We start from the raw sequence: 18,836 nt of genomic DNA, 5'->3' as shown, positions 1-18,836 counted from the left end.
AGGGACCCCTTTTGGTACTAATTGTGCCAAACTGTGAGTACACTTTCACAGGCCCTGAATTGCTGAAGTCCCAAATGACTTCTGTCTCACAGTTTCCAACCTCTCCACTGCTCTCAAATTGCAAATGCAACTGAAAAGAAATACTTACCACTGTGAAAATAAGATGTAGCGCTAATCGCACTCGCTCGCCTGCACACGCACACACACAGATGCACACACACCAATATGCGCCTGCTCTTGAGACTAGACGTGCTCCTTAAAGGAACATAGGAGGGCAGCTAGAGTCAAATGCTATGGCAGATCTGTAGTATATCATCAAACACACACATTACACAGAAATAGCAGCCTGTTCCCGCCAATAAAAAAAACTAGATACTGAAACATAATACTATCACAAGTCTACTTAAAGTATCTACTTTGGAGATTCTACCCACAGTAACAGTGAATGTTTGCTCAATTTGGAGCAATGTCTTCAAGCTTGTCTTTCATCAGTTTTTTGAGAACAGTTGCATGTGTTGAAGTGTTTTTACAAAGGTTTTTGTAAACACGGAGAATTCAACTATCTGAAAATCACAATATTTTGCTACAAACATACAGTAAATACACTAGGTCAATTAATTAACTTTTCAGAAAGGCCATTAATATATCACATCTTTTTTGTTTTGGTGGAAGATAGATGCGTTTTTGTCTGTGCGGAAATTGAAAATATAATAAATGTTGTTCTAAAATGTCTCATCCTTATTGTTACTGCCGACTGTTTTCCACGCGTTGATACACCCGTCACAACATAAAGAATACTTTTAGCTCCTTGCATGCAAAGAGTAAGAATATCTATCAAAGCTTATGATGCACATAAATCCACAGACAGAGCAGAAGACTGAAGCATCGTTCAGCAATGCCTGAGGTAGAGCAGTCAAACTTCAATAAATATTGTTACTCTTGCAAGCTAAGAGTTTCCAATTGTCTCTATTTTATTTCTCTCGGGGTCACTTTGGAAATGTTTTCCCAATCTATCTGACAGATTGGCTAATAGTCTTTAAATATTGGTTTTTCATTTTGATGCTTTCACCTCACCTACCCATGTTTTACAATTAAACATTTCAATGGACAACGATTTATACAAATAACAGGCAAACAGGCCTTTTAAAGTATACCCGCCAATGTTATCGTGCTAACCACAATAGCGTGCGATATGTAAACGCAGTCAAAAACTATGGCATTAATGTTGGCCCTTAACATTTCAAATATGCGCCATGCCATTCTGATGTATTGTATCAGCAGATGTGGCATGAAAACATTGATTATGGGTGAAAAAATGTTCAATAAAAGGAATAAAAATATGGTGACTTTCACACACTGTGGGTTTTATGAGCCTTGGAGCTTTCACACCTCACATCTGACTTCCATGTACAAACATGAGTATTCCCAAAACTGCCGTCACAAGGTTATAAAAGTTCAAGTAAATAACACAAATCCCAAAACTGCCGTCAGGAGCTTTTCCTAGCCAACACAAAAGAAATATGTGATTTCTTTCTTATAAACAGGCCGTAGGGAGCGAGTGGGACCGGCTACAGTACACAACGCTTCCTGATGCTTCATGCCTCACCCATTTATGTCATTTCTCTTTCCTTGTCGCATCTTTTTCTCTCTTTTATCAAACACACACACCGCCTTCCTCTCTCCCACTGACTAAAGTACGTCTCATGGTGGCTTCGGCAAGTGACAGATGGCGCCCTCACAGCACTGCTCACTGTAAACTGAGTTTTAATCAAGCCTAAGCACGTGTGAGAGATGCTAATTATCCACTACAGGCGAAAGCAGGCAGGAGTCGATCCTCAAGAACATTGTGACTGCATGGTTTGCTATCACTTTCCCCATTGTGTTAAAAACACATTATTAGTGTCTCAAGCGTCCCTGGGTACTCCAACCCTCAAGCTGTATCGCTCACCAAAATAAATATAGATGAGAACTTGACTAACAGTAATCTTGGGGTCTTAAGACTAACTCTCCGAAAGTAAAGCAGAGGGATTTCCAACCGTCTCTCAGGATACTTGCCAAAAAGACTCTCACTATTTCACCATTCCTCACATCAAAATACCACAAAAATAGTGGTTGTTTCATAGTGAGGATGAACTTACAATTCATCCCAACATGCATTCAGCAAGTATTATATGCGGCCAACCTTGGAATAAGGCTAAGAGGAAGTTTCATTTATGATTTTGCAATTAAGTTGCAGCAAATTAGACAAGACTCTATTGTCTTTGTTGCTCCCTTTCGCCGCTCTCATTCTCATTCTCACTGTTCCCCCTGCTCATCAAAATGGCCCTGTATTACACTCTTTCCATTGTAATTTAAAACAAAATGGCTGTAAAATTAGGCTTTCTTTCTTGTAGAAGGTCAGATGTTATCTCCGTTGGAGCCATAGGTCAAGAATTAATTCAGGAGCCGGCTCTTTAATGCTCACAGCAGAGCTTTTGCGGGAGCCATGTCGAGGGGAAAGTGTTTTACAGGATTTCAGTAATCTGATTATAATAATTTATAATCTTTATAAATGTAGAGGTACTTACACAGAAGGTGGTTATTATTTTCATTGACACCGAAGCTGGTAAACCCTGACTGGAGTATGCCATAAATACATAAAGTAAAACAATACACATATACAAACACACACACACACACACACACACACACACACACACACACACACACACACACACACACACACACACACACACACACACACACACACACACACACACACACACACACACACACACACACACACACACACACACACACACACACACACACACACACACACACACACACACACACACACTGGTTTTGCAGTGCATTAAATAGAGTTACTTCTCCACAGTGAATTCATATGGCATCTATATTGTCTCATAAAATCCATTTATGTTTACAAAAATAATATAGAGGTTAATAAGAGACAATATAAGGGCTGGTTTTAATCCTTGGGACACTTTAGCAATGTGTATACAAGTATAGAAAGTAAGTCATAAAAAATAAAAGCTACAGCACATTGTTTAATTCAAGGATGGGGGAACGTTCAAGACTGATAAGGTTTTTTGCTTTGAAATTCTAAAAGGTCTGGAAAGTGTATGCCATATGACTATTTGTGCCTTCATGTACAAGGACACTGAGATCAGGGGAAGAGGGGAAGCAAGACTTGACTATAGTGAGAGAGAACAAAGTAGAGGAGAAGGACTAGGATCCAAGCTGAGAGCCGAGGGGAGACAAAGGAGACATGGAGAGAAGGACAGCAGAGGACAAAGAAAAAAAACGCAGACAAAGGAATGAAAAATTAGACATTTCATTTGGATTTGCATATTGAACTCGTGCTGAAAGTGCACCTTCCTGCAGCGTGTCGGATACGTTTAAGCAAGACAAGCGGTGACAGCTGGGATGTTTAACGTCAAGAGTGAGATGGTTGAATGTGTTGTCAGATAACCAAAATAGAGAGAGCTTAGAGACAGACAAAGAAAGGGAGGAAAGGTTGGGCATGGACAGACAAACAGATGCGCGAAGGAAAGAGAGAGGGAGAAATGGAGAATAAAGGAGGTCACTGGAGACAGATTAAAGACACTCAATTAAACGACTGAATGGATGGCCTATTAGACCTGAACGGACACCTGCAGCCTCCCCAACCTCCTCCAGCCGCAGGGCAGGAAAATGTCAACTCCTGCTTTGGGTTCATCAGCCTCCCATCAGCCACTGCAGTACACAAGCTAGCTGATAATCAGAGCTACAGGTACAAGTCAATAACGTACGCTCTGCTGCAAAGGTGTGTCAATTTGTCCTGCTTGTTTTAGAAACACACACAGGCAATTGCACTGTAGCAAAGAGAGAAGGAAAATGAAACAACGCGCACTGACTTTTTGAGAGGGAAATTTGCCAGAGGCTTAGCGAAGTTCCTCAAACATGCTTGCTAACGTTTTCCCCAATAAACAAGAAGAGATCTATTGAAGATTCATTTTTAAAGACAATAGAGGTGAAATTGGCGGGAAATCAAGAGTCCTGTTCTAATCTTTCTTCTGATCTGAAGTCTGCTGTTTATTTCACAATTTCTCACATTCGTTCACACCCTGCTGGGTAGCAAATTAATTCAGTCTCTTTTGTCATGTTCAAACAGCGATGGACGGGCATTGGGTATATCTCAGCGGTAAGTGTGCGAGGGAAATGGAGGCGATTGGCTTCATTATGTCTCCTCAAAATCTTAAAACAGATTGCACAAGATGGGAACATCAATCAAAGTCTGTTCCAGTCCGCCGCAATGCTTTGCGTATGGGAAAGGGCTTGGACGGTCATATCAAACAAATAAGGAAGTGTGTTATTTGGAGTGTGGGCGACTAACATGAGAGCCTCGACGGAGCCTACTGCAGCCAGGAAATTAAGTTTGTCATTACAGCTTTTAACCAACACTCTTCTGCTAAAGACACCACATAGTTGTCCTCTTGTCTGTTTTCATTAGCATAATGTGAACACAAATGCTTTCTTTGCTCTTTATATATTTTCTCTCCTCTCACCTTTGTTTGCAAACTACCTTTAGAACAAAAAAGATTGCAGGACTGATTCAGAGGAAGCAAAACAAACACTCAGAAACACTAAGTAAAAGGAGAGGAAGGACAGAAAAATGAAATTCAACAATGTAGGGGGGAGAGGTTTTGCATAGCCCTGGTGGATCATGGACAATAGAGTGTCATGCTGATTCAAAGGACATGATGTTAGGTAAGCCTGCCTCAATACGTCCTCCAACAGAGCCAATTTCCCCCCGTGTCCTTGGTTCACAGAGAAACGTTCATGCATCCGACCGGCTGTGCTGTGAATGGGAGTCTGCATTCTGCCTTCTCTCTTTCAGTCAGTCACTAACCCTCCTCCTCTTCCTCCTTTATTCAGCTGGCTGGAGATGAAGGTGAATCACCACATCCTAACCTGATCGCTGCCTCACATCACAGCAAACACAGGAGGGCTTTCTGTAATCGATTGACTTCTGAATCCCATGTAGTTTGGACGTCAGTGCTTTCATTTACGGTGTATGTGCCTCCCACTGCGTGTTTGGAATTCACAGGATATTGCTTCTGTTTTCCAGAACCCATTTAGAAACACTTTCAAATGTATATAACGCTATATGTATGAAATGATACATATTAACAACTAAGAGGAAACAAATACATCCAATAAATTACCGTCTACATGTATAAATAACCAGATCAAAAACACAGTAACCATTTACTTTGGCTCCTAATCGGCACCCTCCCAAGCTTCCATAGTAAACCACTGACAAGGCATGTCACTTTTTTTATTCATTACGGAGGACACTTGAAAGGTCATTAGAAGAGCCAAGCTCCTATGAAGATAAAAGTCTCACATGTAACTCCTACACACGATACAAAGCGTTGCACGATATTGCAGCAGATATATCACACCGTTTAAAGCGCAGCAACTCAGAATGTATATCACACTGAGGGAAATTGGACTTTGGATCTATATTTATCTATAATAAAAATATGATAATGTCCACATTAGAAGAAGCGTGTGACTGTTTATGGTTTTCAAAAATTCTCAGTAACATGCATTTTTTATCCCACACCTCGTTGTTATGGTACACATTTTCTTTTGTTTACGTATTTCATTCTCACAGATGGTAACCTGCGATAGATATACACAGGAGAGGGCCGCCCGGGACTTGGCACCGGTTACGTGCAGTGCTGCCAGTTTCTTCCTTTTTTCATGTTCCCCTTAGCAATACAAACATATAGATTTGTATTGATTCCCAACATTTGTCAGTCTACTGCAAGTGGAGACAGCCAACTATGTGATGGAACAATATTAGATAAATGTACTATAGATTCTCGTGAAATAGTTGTGGGTTTAGTTCCCCAGGGAAGTACATTGTTACCTTTGGGGATATTTTTAAAACCATTTTTTGTACTCTTCTCCTTTGTTGTAAAAGCTATTTCCTGCATATTTGTAGTCCTGTCTTTCTATTAGTATACTGCTGACATTTACTCAGAGCTGCAGCTCATGACTCCTGGCCTCCCACTACATTTCCACAACACACTCCAGTGTCCATTCTGTCTCTCTTCACAAAAGCCATCAGAAAACAGTAATAAAAGACCAGCACTGAGAGTGGGCTGAGAGTGGACTGCTCAGAGGCAAACTAATCTATCTTTACTTTGTATCTGCTGGCTTCAACACTCACTGTTTTTCTTCTCGCTCACACTTTCCACCCACCCCCCCCCCACCCCTTCCTCCTCTCTATCTCTCTTTCCCCCCTCTCTAACAAACACTCTTGTTTTTCTCACACTTCTCATTGACTTCAGATTTTCTTCCATCTCCCCTGGTGGGATTGTGAGAAGGACAGCGCCACATGTGTATGCAAAAAATGTTATTCACTGTGAGCGTTCCAGCTCTGACCTTCAGTCAGCTTTGAGCCAGACAACCAGGCAGAAATGCTGCAGGGCTCTACTCAAGGGACAGTTTCTCAGAACAATTGCACATATAACCCCTAACCCTTCTGATAAGCAGGGAAAAGCCTGATTGACAATGACAAGGAGTGAAAGGCTGTGAATAATAAAACCAAATGCAGAAATCAAGCCTTCCACAAGGCAGTAGCAGAATAGGACTCAGATGTCTTGGATTTATTTTTATAATAAACAATATTTCAGAGGAAGCAGCTAGAACTGGTTACCCTGCAAACAAGGTCAATCATCTAAAGCCTCCTTCATGCAAATCATCTTTTCCATTGCAGCTGGTAAATCTGAGATTTACTAAATGCTAACCAGAAAACTAATTTCATACCTCACAGATATTTTCCATTACAAAATACCAAGAAATCTGTCCCCTGAATTAATCACCATTGAGCCTTTTGTAACTGAGGCATGACAGCAAGACCTTCAAAGTCTCAGGAATGTAAACATGTTTTAAAAAATCAATCTAGATAGTTCCCTGCTTCGAGCTGATGTGTGGTGCTGCATGCTAATGTAAGACAGATCTCCTTTTTGTTCTTGAAACCCACGGTTGGTATTTTTAAACCGTGGAAATCATTTGCCAGTAGAGAGGAGATGGTTTCATATTTCTATAAGCTACGGCGCGGCCAAGTGACACATGAATATTTTAAGCAGCTTTGTGCCTATTTAAATGTGTTTGCTGTGAACGGGCTGGCAGCGGGCCAGGGCACAGGGTGTTATCCTTAATTCCTGCAATCCCAAACTAAACTCCATGATGATAATTCAAGCTGGTGGAAAGCAAAAGCAAATAAAGTCAATTAACAACAAACTCCCCTTGAATTTGTTCCCTTTGCCTTGCTTGCTCCTGACAACACTGTAATTTTGCCACCATAGCACTGATGAGGAAATGAAATGAGTGTTGAATATTATAAATGCAATAAAGGGCCTATATCATTGCACAACATTGGGGAAGTATTAACATAAACATGGCTTTCACCAGAGGAGATAGTGTCTTTTGCCAGAGGACTGGGGGAAGAAAAGCTTGCTTTGCTTTCAAAATGAAAAACAATGTTGTGCTTTAGTCATAAATATTCCCAGAGTATTGAGGGAAATATAAATATAACCAGGACATAAACAAACAGAATGAGCATCTCTGAGTCCACAATGCTTTCAGCAGCATGTTGACAGCCCAGGGATATACTGCGTCTGCCAATGCGGATTGAAGATGGCGGTGATAATGCCATCACTCAACCTCACAGTCACAGACCCACCACGGTCATCAGAATTAAAACACTGTCTCCCTATTTTGTTGTTGATTTTGCTTCTGTTTAGATTTTTCCTGAGGCCTTTTATGAAACCAAAATAGCTTTGATAGAAAGGCATGTGATGACTCATTGCTTGTGAGACTGAGTATTTGTTACGAGCACTACTAATAAGATCCCTAAAATATTGCGCTGTTTGTATGGAATAATGTTAAACGAGCAGCGCTAATCTTAGCCTACCAGTTAGCTGACAAACAATGCTAATGACTTAAATGCAACCCTGAATTTCCACTTCAATGAAATCTAACAAGTCATCTATGAGAACTAAGGGGGAACAAATTATAGTTCAACCTAGTTCAGCTTTGCAAATTCGTTTTTTTATTCCACTCAACAAAGCTGTTAATTTTCATGTTAGAAATGGACATTTACCAGCTTTTTATGTGGCCTACATTGTTCAGGTGGACATCGAGAGAAAAACGAAAGTGGCAATAATAAAAAAGGAGACCATTTTCAGTGTCAGTAAAAGGTCTCTTTCAGTGCTCCCAAAAGGAAAGTATAAACTTATCTCTCTTAAGAGAACCTTATCTCATCTTTTTTCACTTTGAAAGGGGTGCACCGGGACAATTTTTGTATCAAAGTAAATGCATTGCCCATAAGATTCATAAATGAGGAAATTGAACATGATATTTCATTCCTGTGAGGAAATTAGCCCAGCATGTTTGCCTGCAGCTGGTGGCCACAACACTCTCTGACACTTGTCGCTCTACATGGCGGGGCCGATGCCGTGAATACAAAGGGATGACTATGCTTTGGTGTTACGATGTGTGTGTGCATGTTTGTGTGTACATAAAGGTCTCAGCCTGACAGGAGAACAGCGGTTGTACAATGTGAGCCGCCTGTCTGGGCCGAATGGAAGATGGGACAGGAAGGGAACAGACAGCCCCGGGGGAGCTGACCTCCTCATTTAGCCGGGAGCAGCTGGGATTATCTGCTGAGCAAGCATATCCTTTAGGACAGGAAATGCTCTGGTTAAAGAACCAATGGGATCCATCATCTCTCAATACATTTCTGTATTTCTCTTACACTTACACACACTGACATACATATTTATTTTCTGTTAAAAATCACCCACACACAAATCTATCTAATCCATCTTTTTTGGAAACCCTGCTCCTTTATATAAAAGCAGAGAGATGAAAATATATATTTTTCTAAAGACAATGAATTACATTACAAGAAATGGAGCAGTATTACAACAGCAAATATGTGAAGTGGCTGCTACTAGACTTAAAGAGATATGCTGTACAAAAACCCAGCTCTTACAGAACTCATTCTAGCCTATTCAAAAGCATTGGGTTTCTGGTTCAGCAACAGGCAGCAGGGTCGCTGTCTGTGGTGCTTAACAAGAGCTAATTCAGCACGACGGGCGAAGACTCGCCTTTTTTTTAGCCTCATTTGAACCGCTCCGGCCATTTCACTGCCACCAGAACACCGTCAAAATCAAACATGAGCGTTACTTTAGAGGCGAGAGACTTCAGTGACACGAATCACCTTGTATATTGCATGGTTTTGTCTGTCATGCTACTGATGCCGGATTCCTTGCATATCATGGCGAGGTACATTCAAGTGCTGACGGCTTGGAAACTTTGGTGTCAAATGCTCTTATACGGGGATCTCAATCATTGATGAAAATACGACCGGCGTCTGTCAGACAACGTGTGAGACGGAAGTGGCTCGACGAGTTGAGGATGCAGCAGGAAGACAAGCACATCCCGTTGCCATAGCGGCAGCTCACGCGGACGCGGCCTGACTCTTAAACAGTATCATCGGGGGAATTTAGGATTGTAAGGATGTGTTGTCAACACTTGATGACATCCGCCGACAGGGGGGGGGGGGGGGGTCCTCTGTTACTCCAATATGCTGTATTTGCATTTAACAGAAAGCGGTGAAACACAGGATCTTATAAAGAAACAGGCGAAACCTCAGGACGCTGTGATCCAGTGATATAGTGCATGAACACAAGGCAGCAATATCACAATTTTAAAGTTAAGATTCAGCAACAATGCAAAGCAATGGCAATTGTTGAAGCACTACTTTAATAAGCACAATTAGCCGTGGCTATAATTCCTCCTCCAGGCTGTGTTGAGAGAAATGGCTAATCTATCGTTAGGCTTATTGCTACACAGAAGCTTTTCGGTTAATACCTTTAACTGTTGCTGTGGCTTAGTATAACGTGACTCAGCCAATAGCCACTATGAACCGGAACTATTATTTTTCATCAATAGCAATAACGGCAAATAAGCAAAAACCACGGGGATTCCCATTGGATAGCAGTTCAGTGGGATTAAGGATGAAAAGTACTGCCCTGCGTATCGATCAGCCCTTGTGACTGGACAGAGTGATTGATCAGCACTCCGGGTGTAATGTTTACATGTAAACATTTACTGCAGAGGACATGCTGGGTGTCAGCAGTTTAAAGGGCCGTGGAGATACAAGGCTCGAGAAGAGATGTGAGCATGCTAATTCTTTACGAGTTTCATCAACCCGTATCCATGAACTGTTGCATAGAGAGCTTCTTCATTAAGGCTTTATGGCTGCAGGGGATTTTATTTTAAAGTTACTGTAACACTGTGTTTAAGGTTCCTATAATACATCATAATGAATGAAATGCATTCGGTAAAAGGCTTTAAAATAAAAAGATGCCACAGGAAACTACTGATCAACAGATGTGATTTTTTTAGAGAACGGTGGAAATTGTTCAACTCTACTAAACCAAGGCGAGTGTGTTATAAAATATCTCTACACTGCTTATGCATCCCGTGATTCATTCACTCGCTGTCGACAATTCTATGGGCAGTTCGTGTCATTGAACATCGTTGCAGGTGATACCATATTACAAACAAACAGATATCTTACCAAATCTTAAAACGTGTGGCATCCCGCGAGAGTAACCAAGAAACAGCAGCAGAAGCGGGATCAGCCTGAGGTTGGACCTGAAAACGAGACTGCTTATCATCAGATGATGGGAGGTAATCTTCATGTTGTTTTAAAAAAATGCACAGTGGTTTAATCCCCCCGGTGCGCGGGTTCGATTCCCCCGAAATTCTTCTACGCTCGTTGGGCAAGGCAGGGTGACGGCGGCCCTGGATGCGCAAGATCACGGCATGGTCACTTGCGCTTTCCCTAAATCCATTAGCAGTCCCGGCATGATTCCTTCTCCTTCCCCTTCTCCTTCTCCTCTTTCACTGCGCCAAGAAACAACAATCCTCCGGGTCGAGGGACGGCGGGACATCCATGTCGAAGGGTATGGATCCAGTGGGGAGGGGGGAGCCCGAGCATGGGCTGTAGGTGAGGTACTGGAGAGGGTTGGAGAGGGGCTAGAGAGCGCCAAGCAGAGGATACAGCAGCGATATGCAGCCCCCTATGAGGCGCTCTGGGTAGCTTGCGCTCCCATTATACTGCACTGCTGCACAGGCTCTGACGTCGAGCCAAGGTTAGTGTTGTGAACGCGCACCACAGAAAGACAGAGTGAGAGAGCGAGTGGGGGGAGAGGGAGTGAGGAGAGAGATGGATATACAGATAGATAAGAGATAAAAAAGGAGTATGGAAAAAGAGAGGGAGATGATCGACGAGACAGAGAGCATAATGGGGAGGGAGAAGTGGGAAACTTTATTGCAGACTGTAGTTTCTCTGTTAGCCCCATAACTTGCTGCCAAGCTCCCATGCATTCAGAGAGCTGTCAGTAAGGATGCAATATTTTAAGTGCAGCAACAGTAACTTCAACGTGAAACCCTATTTGCAGTCCATCAATTACAGATTTGATCATCAAAACAAAACATGAAGGATCCATACCCTGAGGGAAATAAAGTTGCTGTGATATTGATCAAATGGCGTCCTGCTTATGAAGTGACATGTGACAAGTGCAACCTCTATTTAACAACATATTTTTCGATTGTTTATTAGGGCCGATCCCCTTTTCAGCACCATGGATAGAGACACGGCCAACCTGCATGTCAACCACAGAAAGGAATGGGAGCCTACTGTAAGTAATGTTTCTCAGGGTTCAAGCAGCCAGCAATGATTTATTGTTCCCACTGGAGGATGCTTAAGCTTTGGCTAATTCTAGAGGCACTTCCATGTCCAGGCTCATACAGAAATAACTATGCACACACTGCACACTAGCGATATAATCTCATGCCTGCAGGATATCATTGCACTGATTTTCTTTTCCCTTAAACCCGTACAGTGGGATACATTGTGTTCTGTCATTATATTCCTTTCTAAACCTCCTTTACGGGATTTCAAGCAACAACCTTTCAACCATTTTCACCATCTTTTCAGAAATGTAGGAGGAGTGGGATGAAAGGAATTAAAATTGGCAGAACAGTAAATCCGTCATATCGACAGAGGCTGCTGAAAAGCGCGAATATTTAACCTATGCAAATAACTCCACTTTAGACATGAAAGCCTTCCAGCAACAGACTATTCTCGAGTGTGAGCCATCCTCCGATGTGAAGGTGTGTGTGGCATGCACGCAAAGCTCCACTATTGCTTATATTTCACAGGGAAAGATATCCTCTAGAGATTTTAAATGGGCCTATCTCCTTTCTATCTGATTAGCGAGTTCAATTGAGGCTGTATCCTATAGGAGGCAATGCGCCGAGAAGATGGATATCTGCAGCTTTTGCGTGGGTCTACATGATATTGATTCAACACTACATGAACCTTATCAGCATCCGCCTCCAATGAGCAGCTCTTCATGGGCCAGTGCATCAGCTGGAGCTATAGGTACAGTGATGCGCCCGCCCCCCAAGAGGGCTATTTAATCCCAACGGAGATGTGAAAGGAGGGCTTTGATCAGCGCCACCAGAGTCCAAAGCCTCGATGAACACAGTCATTGTGTGACTAAAGTGTGAATGGATTGCCTGTGTGTGTAGTAGAAATACTTTGAAAGTCAGTACAATATTTCTGCATGGCCATAGAGTGTGGTTACATATATATTTCGAGTGACAATCATGTTATATTCCTCTTTTTACAATGCTGTTAACTTCCTGTGTGGTGTATTGTTGTGAAACTGCAGAATAGTGAAATTAGAGTTAATGTGTGGATAAGATGACTAACACCTTCCCTCTCTTCTATTGGAGGCTAATACTTCATTATGCATTAACAGAACTGTCAAATCCCCATTCACAAATAGTGTAAAAGTGAAAGCATTAAATAGTGAAGAGGACCCTTGTATCAGCTAAAAGAAACACAAAGTAATTACATGGGATCAAGTAGGTGGTGTGAACACTGACTTTGAACGTGTGTCAGTTTGCGTGGGTTTGCACACCAGCAATCTGCAGTGTGAGAATATCAAAGAGAATGGCACTCATCATGCCACCATCTGGACCATTAGCATAATTATGGAGAAATTCCGGGTTCCAGTATAAGTCAGCAGAGCTTCACACAGCATGAAAGGAATGCTTATTGAGCCCAGGGAGAAGACATCAACTGACAAACATGCTGGTTTCCTCTTAAAGTCACAGCGCCCTCTGGCTAAATACTAAGGAACTGCACCACGAAAAGCCCTCAGGTGTCCCTACACTCAATGTTCCCCAAATTTAATTTGCAGAATAGAATTAGGGCTGTCACAAATTGTTCTGACTTAATTTTCTAATATTGATGAACACCGTTTTGTACATCGTCTGTGTCTCAGCGTAGGGCATTCGAGGATAAAATAATCACCTATGCTTCAAGTCTCAATTTTTTTGTTTGTAGATTAGTTTAACCCATGATTCACTGACGGGTACACCAGTCAGAGTAACATTACTGAGTTTGTAAATCAGCTAGAAAAGAGGAGGTGATGGGAACGGTGAATTTCTACATTATGATGTCAAAATGATTCTTGCTCCTTTAGCTTGTTGTGACAAAAAGGAAAATACCATTTGGGAGATGTTTTCCTTTTTTTGCATTTGTGATCAAACCGTGTCATTTTTGAAGGAGACCACAAATTAGATTACTTAATACACACCCACTTGCTTGTAACCCAGGGAGGCTTCCACATGAGCTGGCTGGTGTGTTTATTCAGAGACCATTCATGCACTGGGTAATGCAAAGGGGACTTTATGCAAAGGAGAGATAACCACTGCTAAAAGCCTTCTGTCATTCTCTCTGTCTCTCTCTCTCTCTCTCTCTCTCTCAGTTTCTCCCGCCCTCGTTCACTCTCTCGCACAGGCAGACTGGTGGAAAGATAGCATTGGCACAGGGAGAGAAACCATGGAAACGAGAAGCTGATGCACTTTGAATGGTAAGACCCTGAAAGAGAAGACATTCATTCAATTCAGTCGCCCTGTACTAAAGGCTCAACTCTACAGCATTATTCTGAATTCTAAAAGTTTATAGGAACATGGTTGGCTCCAGAAAGCCAACAATGGTCTCACTTTATCAGACCATTGTGTCAGAATGACTGTAGCTAAGGATGTCTTTACATTTTGGCAAGATGAAGAGAGGTCCTATAAAAACAGACACTTATTCGTTTTGCACTCACACAACAAAAAACAAACCTATAAACTTGCCTCTTTTTCTCACAGTAACAGCGTTTGTCCAAATGCATCACAACATACAGGCTTCACTCAAGCCTAGTGACTCAGGCAGTTTTGAGATCAACATATATACATTTCCCACTTGTGGCTATGCTTCAGCAAATACATCAAACATAAATGCATGTCCGTGTCAGTGCTGTCCTATATGTCTTGAGAAGTGCTGTCAGTGCGATCCCGGGGACCTCAGTGGGAATACATTCTTCAGAGACAACAATTAGTCAAGTGAGACAGTAATTAGGACCTCTCTGCACACTGTCACTTCCAGTTAGTGCTGACTGATGCCTGCAAATCCCCCCCTCCAGCAAAGGCAGCCAGGCAGGCTTACTTCTGGAGCTGCACACTGTTGTGACAGCCATCTGTAACTTGTGTCTACAATGGTAATACTTTTTGAAAAAGGGAAAATATGTTCAGCATGGAAACAATGCAGTGTACTGTCAGTAATATAATGCTCTGTGTTCATAGACTGTATAAAAGTCATATACCATCCTGAGTGTCACTTATGTGGCAGTATCATTGTCTTTTGTCATAACTGTATTGACCAAATATATTGCAATACTATAGAAGTGTTTGAGCATTATGAAAAAAATGTGCATCACCATACAACAAGTATAAACTTACTGCCTTGACTCGTAGTGGTAATTCCTAAGAGTATGCCAATATCATGTAGGAATACAGATCTGCCAAGAAACTATAATGACGTGTTTCCAACTTCGTTCTGCAGACAAAAAGACAGCAAATCATTAAAAACAGGTTCAACTTCAACAGAGATAAAAGTTCTTACTTCAGCAAAACTATAAACCAAGCCAAACTAACATTGAGAAACAGAAATGCCTTCACAGTTTGCCAACCGTTATAAAGTGTGGCGTTATTTATAGCCTCCTATTGATCCTTCAGGTAGTACATTTGAGCTAACACAAGCTAGGTTTTTTTGTCCCAGCTCCATTTAACGCAAAATTAAACCACTTATTACTACGTCATACTGCCTACCAACCATACGACTGGACTGTTGTCAAATCATTATTTGCTTCCCGAGATCTTCGTAGGGAATTTACCGGGTTTTTTTTGCTGAGTTTGTAAGGTTTCTACTCAATGAAGTTTTGAAAAGTTTGAGACGGAAGACAAACACTTTTCACCGATTGGTTTAATTCAAGAGCCTGTCCAATCAGGTTTCTTGTAGGCGGGACAATTGTCACGTGATACAAACAATGTGATCACATTAACAGCAGTCATTAAAGAAATGTGTTCATTTGATATGTTACATTGTTAGTTTGTTTTAGGGTTTGTGTCTTTGTTTATATTTTGAAGTCGTCCAGTGCACCTTAAGCAGTTAATTACTAAAGTAAAAATCCCTACTGGTGATTTAAGAGCCTAGATCTGTAATTATACCAATATGGATGGATACATTTGACCCACTGGCTCAGAAGGCATAATCAACCCGAAAGTGTCTCATACAACACATTTTACTTGAGTGTGTAAATAATTGCAATAAGCTTCAAAAAACTGTGTTTTACAAAAACAGCTGATATTTTAATAGAACAAAACAATGTCAATACTTTTAATACAAACTTCATTTGAATTATATTTGCAGTTCTATGCCCAGTTATAGTGCATGCTCCTGTACTGTAATGGTGTACTGGTTCACTTTGCAGAATTGAGCCATCGTGAGTGTTATTAGACACACAGGTTTGGGTTCATAGACCACGGGTTAAAATTGGCGCCTGTTCAGATTTTACTTACACTGTATATCTTAAATTAAATCTACTTCACTCGCTGAATCCATCATTTTAAATTAGTTTTAGTCAAAGATAGCAAAGCAATTTCAAACAAGAATGAACACGGCTACCAACAAGGATTATGTTTAATGGTCCTAAAAGACCCATATCTTTTTGCACAGAAGTTGGATATAAAGGCCCAAAAATGTAACATTACAAAAACTTGATTACATTGACCCTAGATGTTTTCATTATAAGATATCGGTACCGTGCTTTAAATGCCACTTCAAAGAAATACCCATCATTTTGGGTAATACACACATAACCTTGAAAGCTGGGCATTACAAGTCTGTGGTAACTGAAGACTGTTTGGATAAATAACATTTCACATTGGATCACAAAACTGACCCAGTTTTCTGATGTGCAAAAAGTCATAAAGTCCTCAAAACTTCTCAAACTTGAAGCTTTATCCATTTCCGTCTTTCCTGTCATGTTCCAAGCACGTATTAGTATAAATTATAAGTTATATTTTTTCAATTGTATTTACATTTCTTAGAACATTTATTCCAATTTCAACAGCATTATTTATGAAAGAAATATAATGTGCTTATATATTTGTTTTAAATAATAACCCCTGAACAGAAGAACAACTCAAAAGACTTTTTGTTGTTTTTTTATTGTGTGAGTTATTTAGGTCTTTGTTCTTGTCAGGAATATAAATGCTTTCTGTTCTTTGTGGTCTAAAATCTTAAGAATAAATCATGCATATTCACAGACACACAACAACAACAAAAACACACACACAGACACACACACACAGACACACAAACACAGCAGTGCGTCAGGCTGATTGGATGGTGGAAGGCTGGAGTTGTTATTACAGAGCATCCAGCAGAGTCTGGTTTGCAGGATAAGGACATCCTTACAGGGCATTTCTCTGTGTGAACGACGAGGAAACAGCCCACTATGTGTGTGTGCTTACATGTGTGTGTGTTAGAGATAGAGAGAGAGAGAAAGAGAGGGAGAGAAAAACTGATAGAGACCCCGGAGAGAAAGTTTGAAATAGAGGAATAGACAGAATGTGGACAGATGCATCTGTCTGCCTACACATTTTGGCCATCAAATAGAAATCTTGGCAACGCTTGCAAAAAGTGACTTTCCCCCGATGGAATAGTCTGTGCCAAGGGTTTGCCTGCAGAGAGAGAGACTGGAGAATAGAAGAAGACTCACAAGGCTTCATGATCTGATACAGGAAAGCCTCCAATAAACTTTTTCTGTTTTGCAAAGACATCTCCATCTTTTGTGTCCATGAAATAGAGTAAGAGAAGGGCCGCTCCAAGCCAGACATGGAAGTGTAAACACAAAGCGGACACGCACGGTTGATTTACATCCATCTGGGGCTTTGTTAACGGGCTCTCTTGGTGCCTATTAGTGACTCATTAGGGCTTGATCTAATTTTCAGGATTTTACACACCACTGACAAAAGAGACATGAAAAAAATCTGTAAATGTGAACCAACTCAATGACACATTAAATAATAGAAATATAGACCTGAGTTAACACCAATGAATTGATGCATGAAAACAGTTACACACCTGAAAAAGTCTTCTCAGGGAGGCGTTATAGAAAGCACACATCCCTGACCTTTTTTCGGGTTTCCATCTCAGTAATGCAATCCACTCTGTTTTCCACAAAGATCCAGGGATCAACTGTTGCAGCAGGGAATGAAAGTGCGCAGCAGTCGCCTCAGACATCGAGGATCAGAAACTCCAAACAGGGATAACACCCTCTCAGCATTCAATGTTTTCAATCAAGGGATCAGCTACTGTGACTGGAAACAAAATGTCCCAGACAGATATCACGCAGGAGTTGCCGCCAGGCAAAAGCTGGCACGACTAATATGGCTTGTCAGAGTGAAAATAGCCTGGTATTGTTCTCACCTTCCGGAAAAGGTACAGGCATAACGCTTCTGTCTTGTTCATCTCTCAGGAGTCATGCTCTAATGGCTTTTCAGGCTCATATTACTTTGGTAAGAGGGATTTAAAGTTGCTGTTTCACTACCCACAGAGAGTACTGATGTAGGTTGAGCTATTCATTTACACATAATTCAGCATGAATCAAATTTAAACCTCCATAGATGTGATAAATGTGGGTCTTTATGTTAAATGGCATTGGAAGCATGAATTTGAGAAATATCAAACTGCATGGTTGGGGATTTATTCAAAATAACTCAAGGTACGTGGACTGTGCCTTCTACAGCTTGAGTGTGTTCATGAGTTGCCAAGACTGCAGTGGTACAAAAATATATTGGACATATAAACAGACATACTAAATAGTCTGACAAATCTGTCAAGCACTGGTTGCAAAGAACTGCTAGGGATTAAGGACATGAGATGCAATGCATTCAGTTTAAATTCCAAACTTGTATACTTAGACATCTCATTTTAAACATGCCATCACTCAAATGAATTTCATAAGAGATAAATGGTTGCAACTCTCAGTATAGAATTTGAGTCATCCGCTCCCAATTATATGCAGAAGTTTTATGCTTTTTTGGCAGGCGACATGTACATTTTATTGTATTCACGTCTTCTGAAGGACTTTCTGTGCTTTCTCTTCCTTGATCAAATCCTTGCAGTGGTTTTAATATACAAATACTTGTTACAAGGGTCCTCATCAGCTACAGTAAGCCATGAGCAAGACCCACCCTGCCATAAGATGATCCCACCTAAGTTTCTGTAAAACCAAGGGAAAAATCTGGATGGAGACCAGCAGATAGAGAGTCAGTGTGGAAACATAAGGAAG

The 18,836-nt window shown here is 41.1% G+C and overlaps 1 protein-coding gene across 2 annotated transcripts in view; it reads right to left on the bottom strand.

Moving 5' to 3' along the window:
• The window catches only part of LOC134877213 (glutamate receptor ionotropic, kainate 2-like), a 55,166-nt gene extending 39,797 nt beyond the window's left edge, over positions 1–15,369 (bottom strand). The window contains exons 1-3 of one of the 2 annotated variants that reach the window (XM_063902635.1): positions 15,311–15,369; positions 14,938–15,034; positions 10,652–10,728 (exon numbers count right to left, since the gene is read on the bottom strand). In XM_063902635.1, the coding sequence (XP_063758705.1) occupies positions 10,652–10,673 (22 nt within the window). In that variant the 5' untranslated portion in view covers positions 10,674–10,728; positions 14,938–15,034; positions 15,311–15,369. Of the gene's footprint in view, positions 1–10,651; positions 11,182–14,937; positions 15,035–15,310 lie in introns of those variants that run through there. The other variant, XM_063902634.1, reaches the window with a different exon arrangement.
• Between the last annotated feature and the right edge of the window lie 3,467 nt (positions 15,370–18,836).

This window comes from Eleginops maclovinus, chromosome 15, assembly GCF_036324505.1.
Source record: "Eleginops maclovinus isolate JMC-PN-2008 ecotype Puerto Natales chromosome 15, JC_Emac_rtc_rv5, whole genome shotgun sequence".
Classification (NCBI taxonomy): Eukaryota; Metazoa; Chordata; class Actinopteri; order Perciformes; family Eleginopidae; genus Eleginops; species Eleginops maclovinus.
Note: the sequence above shows the minus strand (reverse complement) of the source record. Positions and strands in the feature narration are given on the sequence as shown.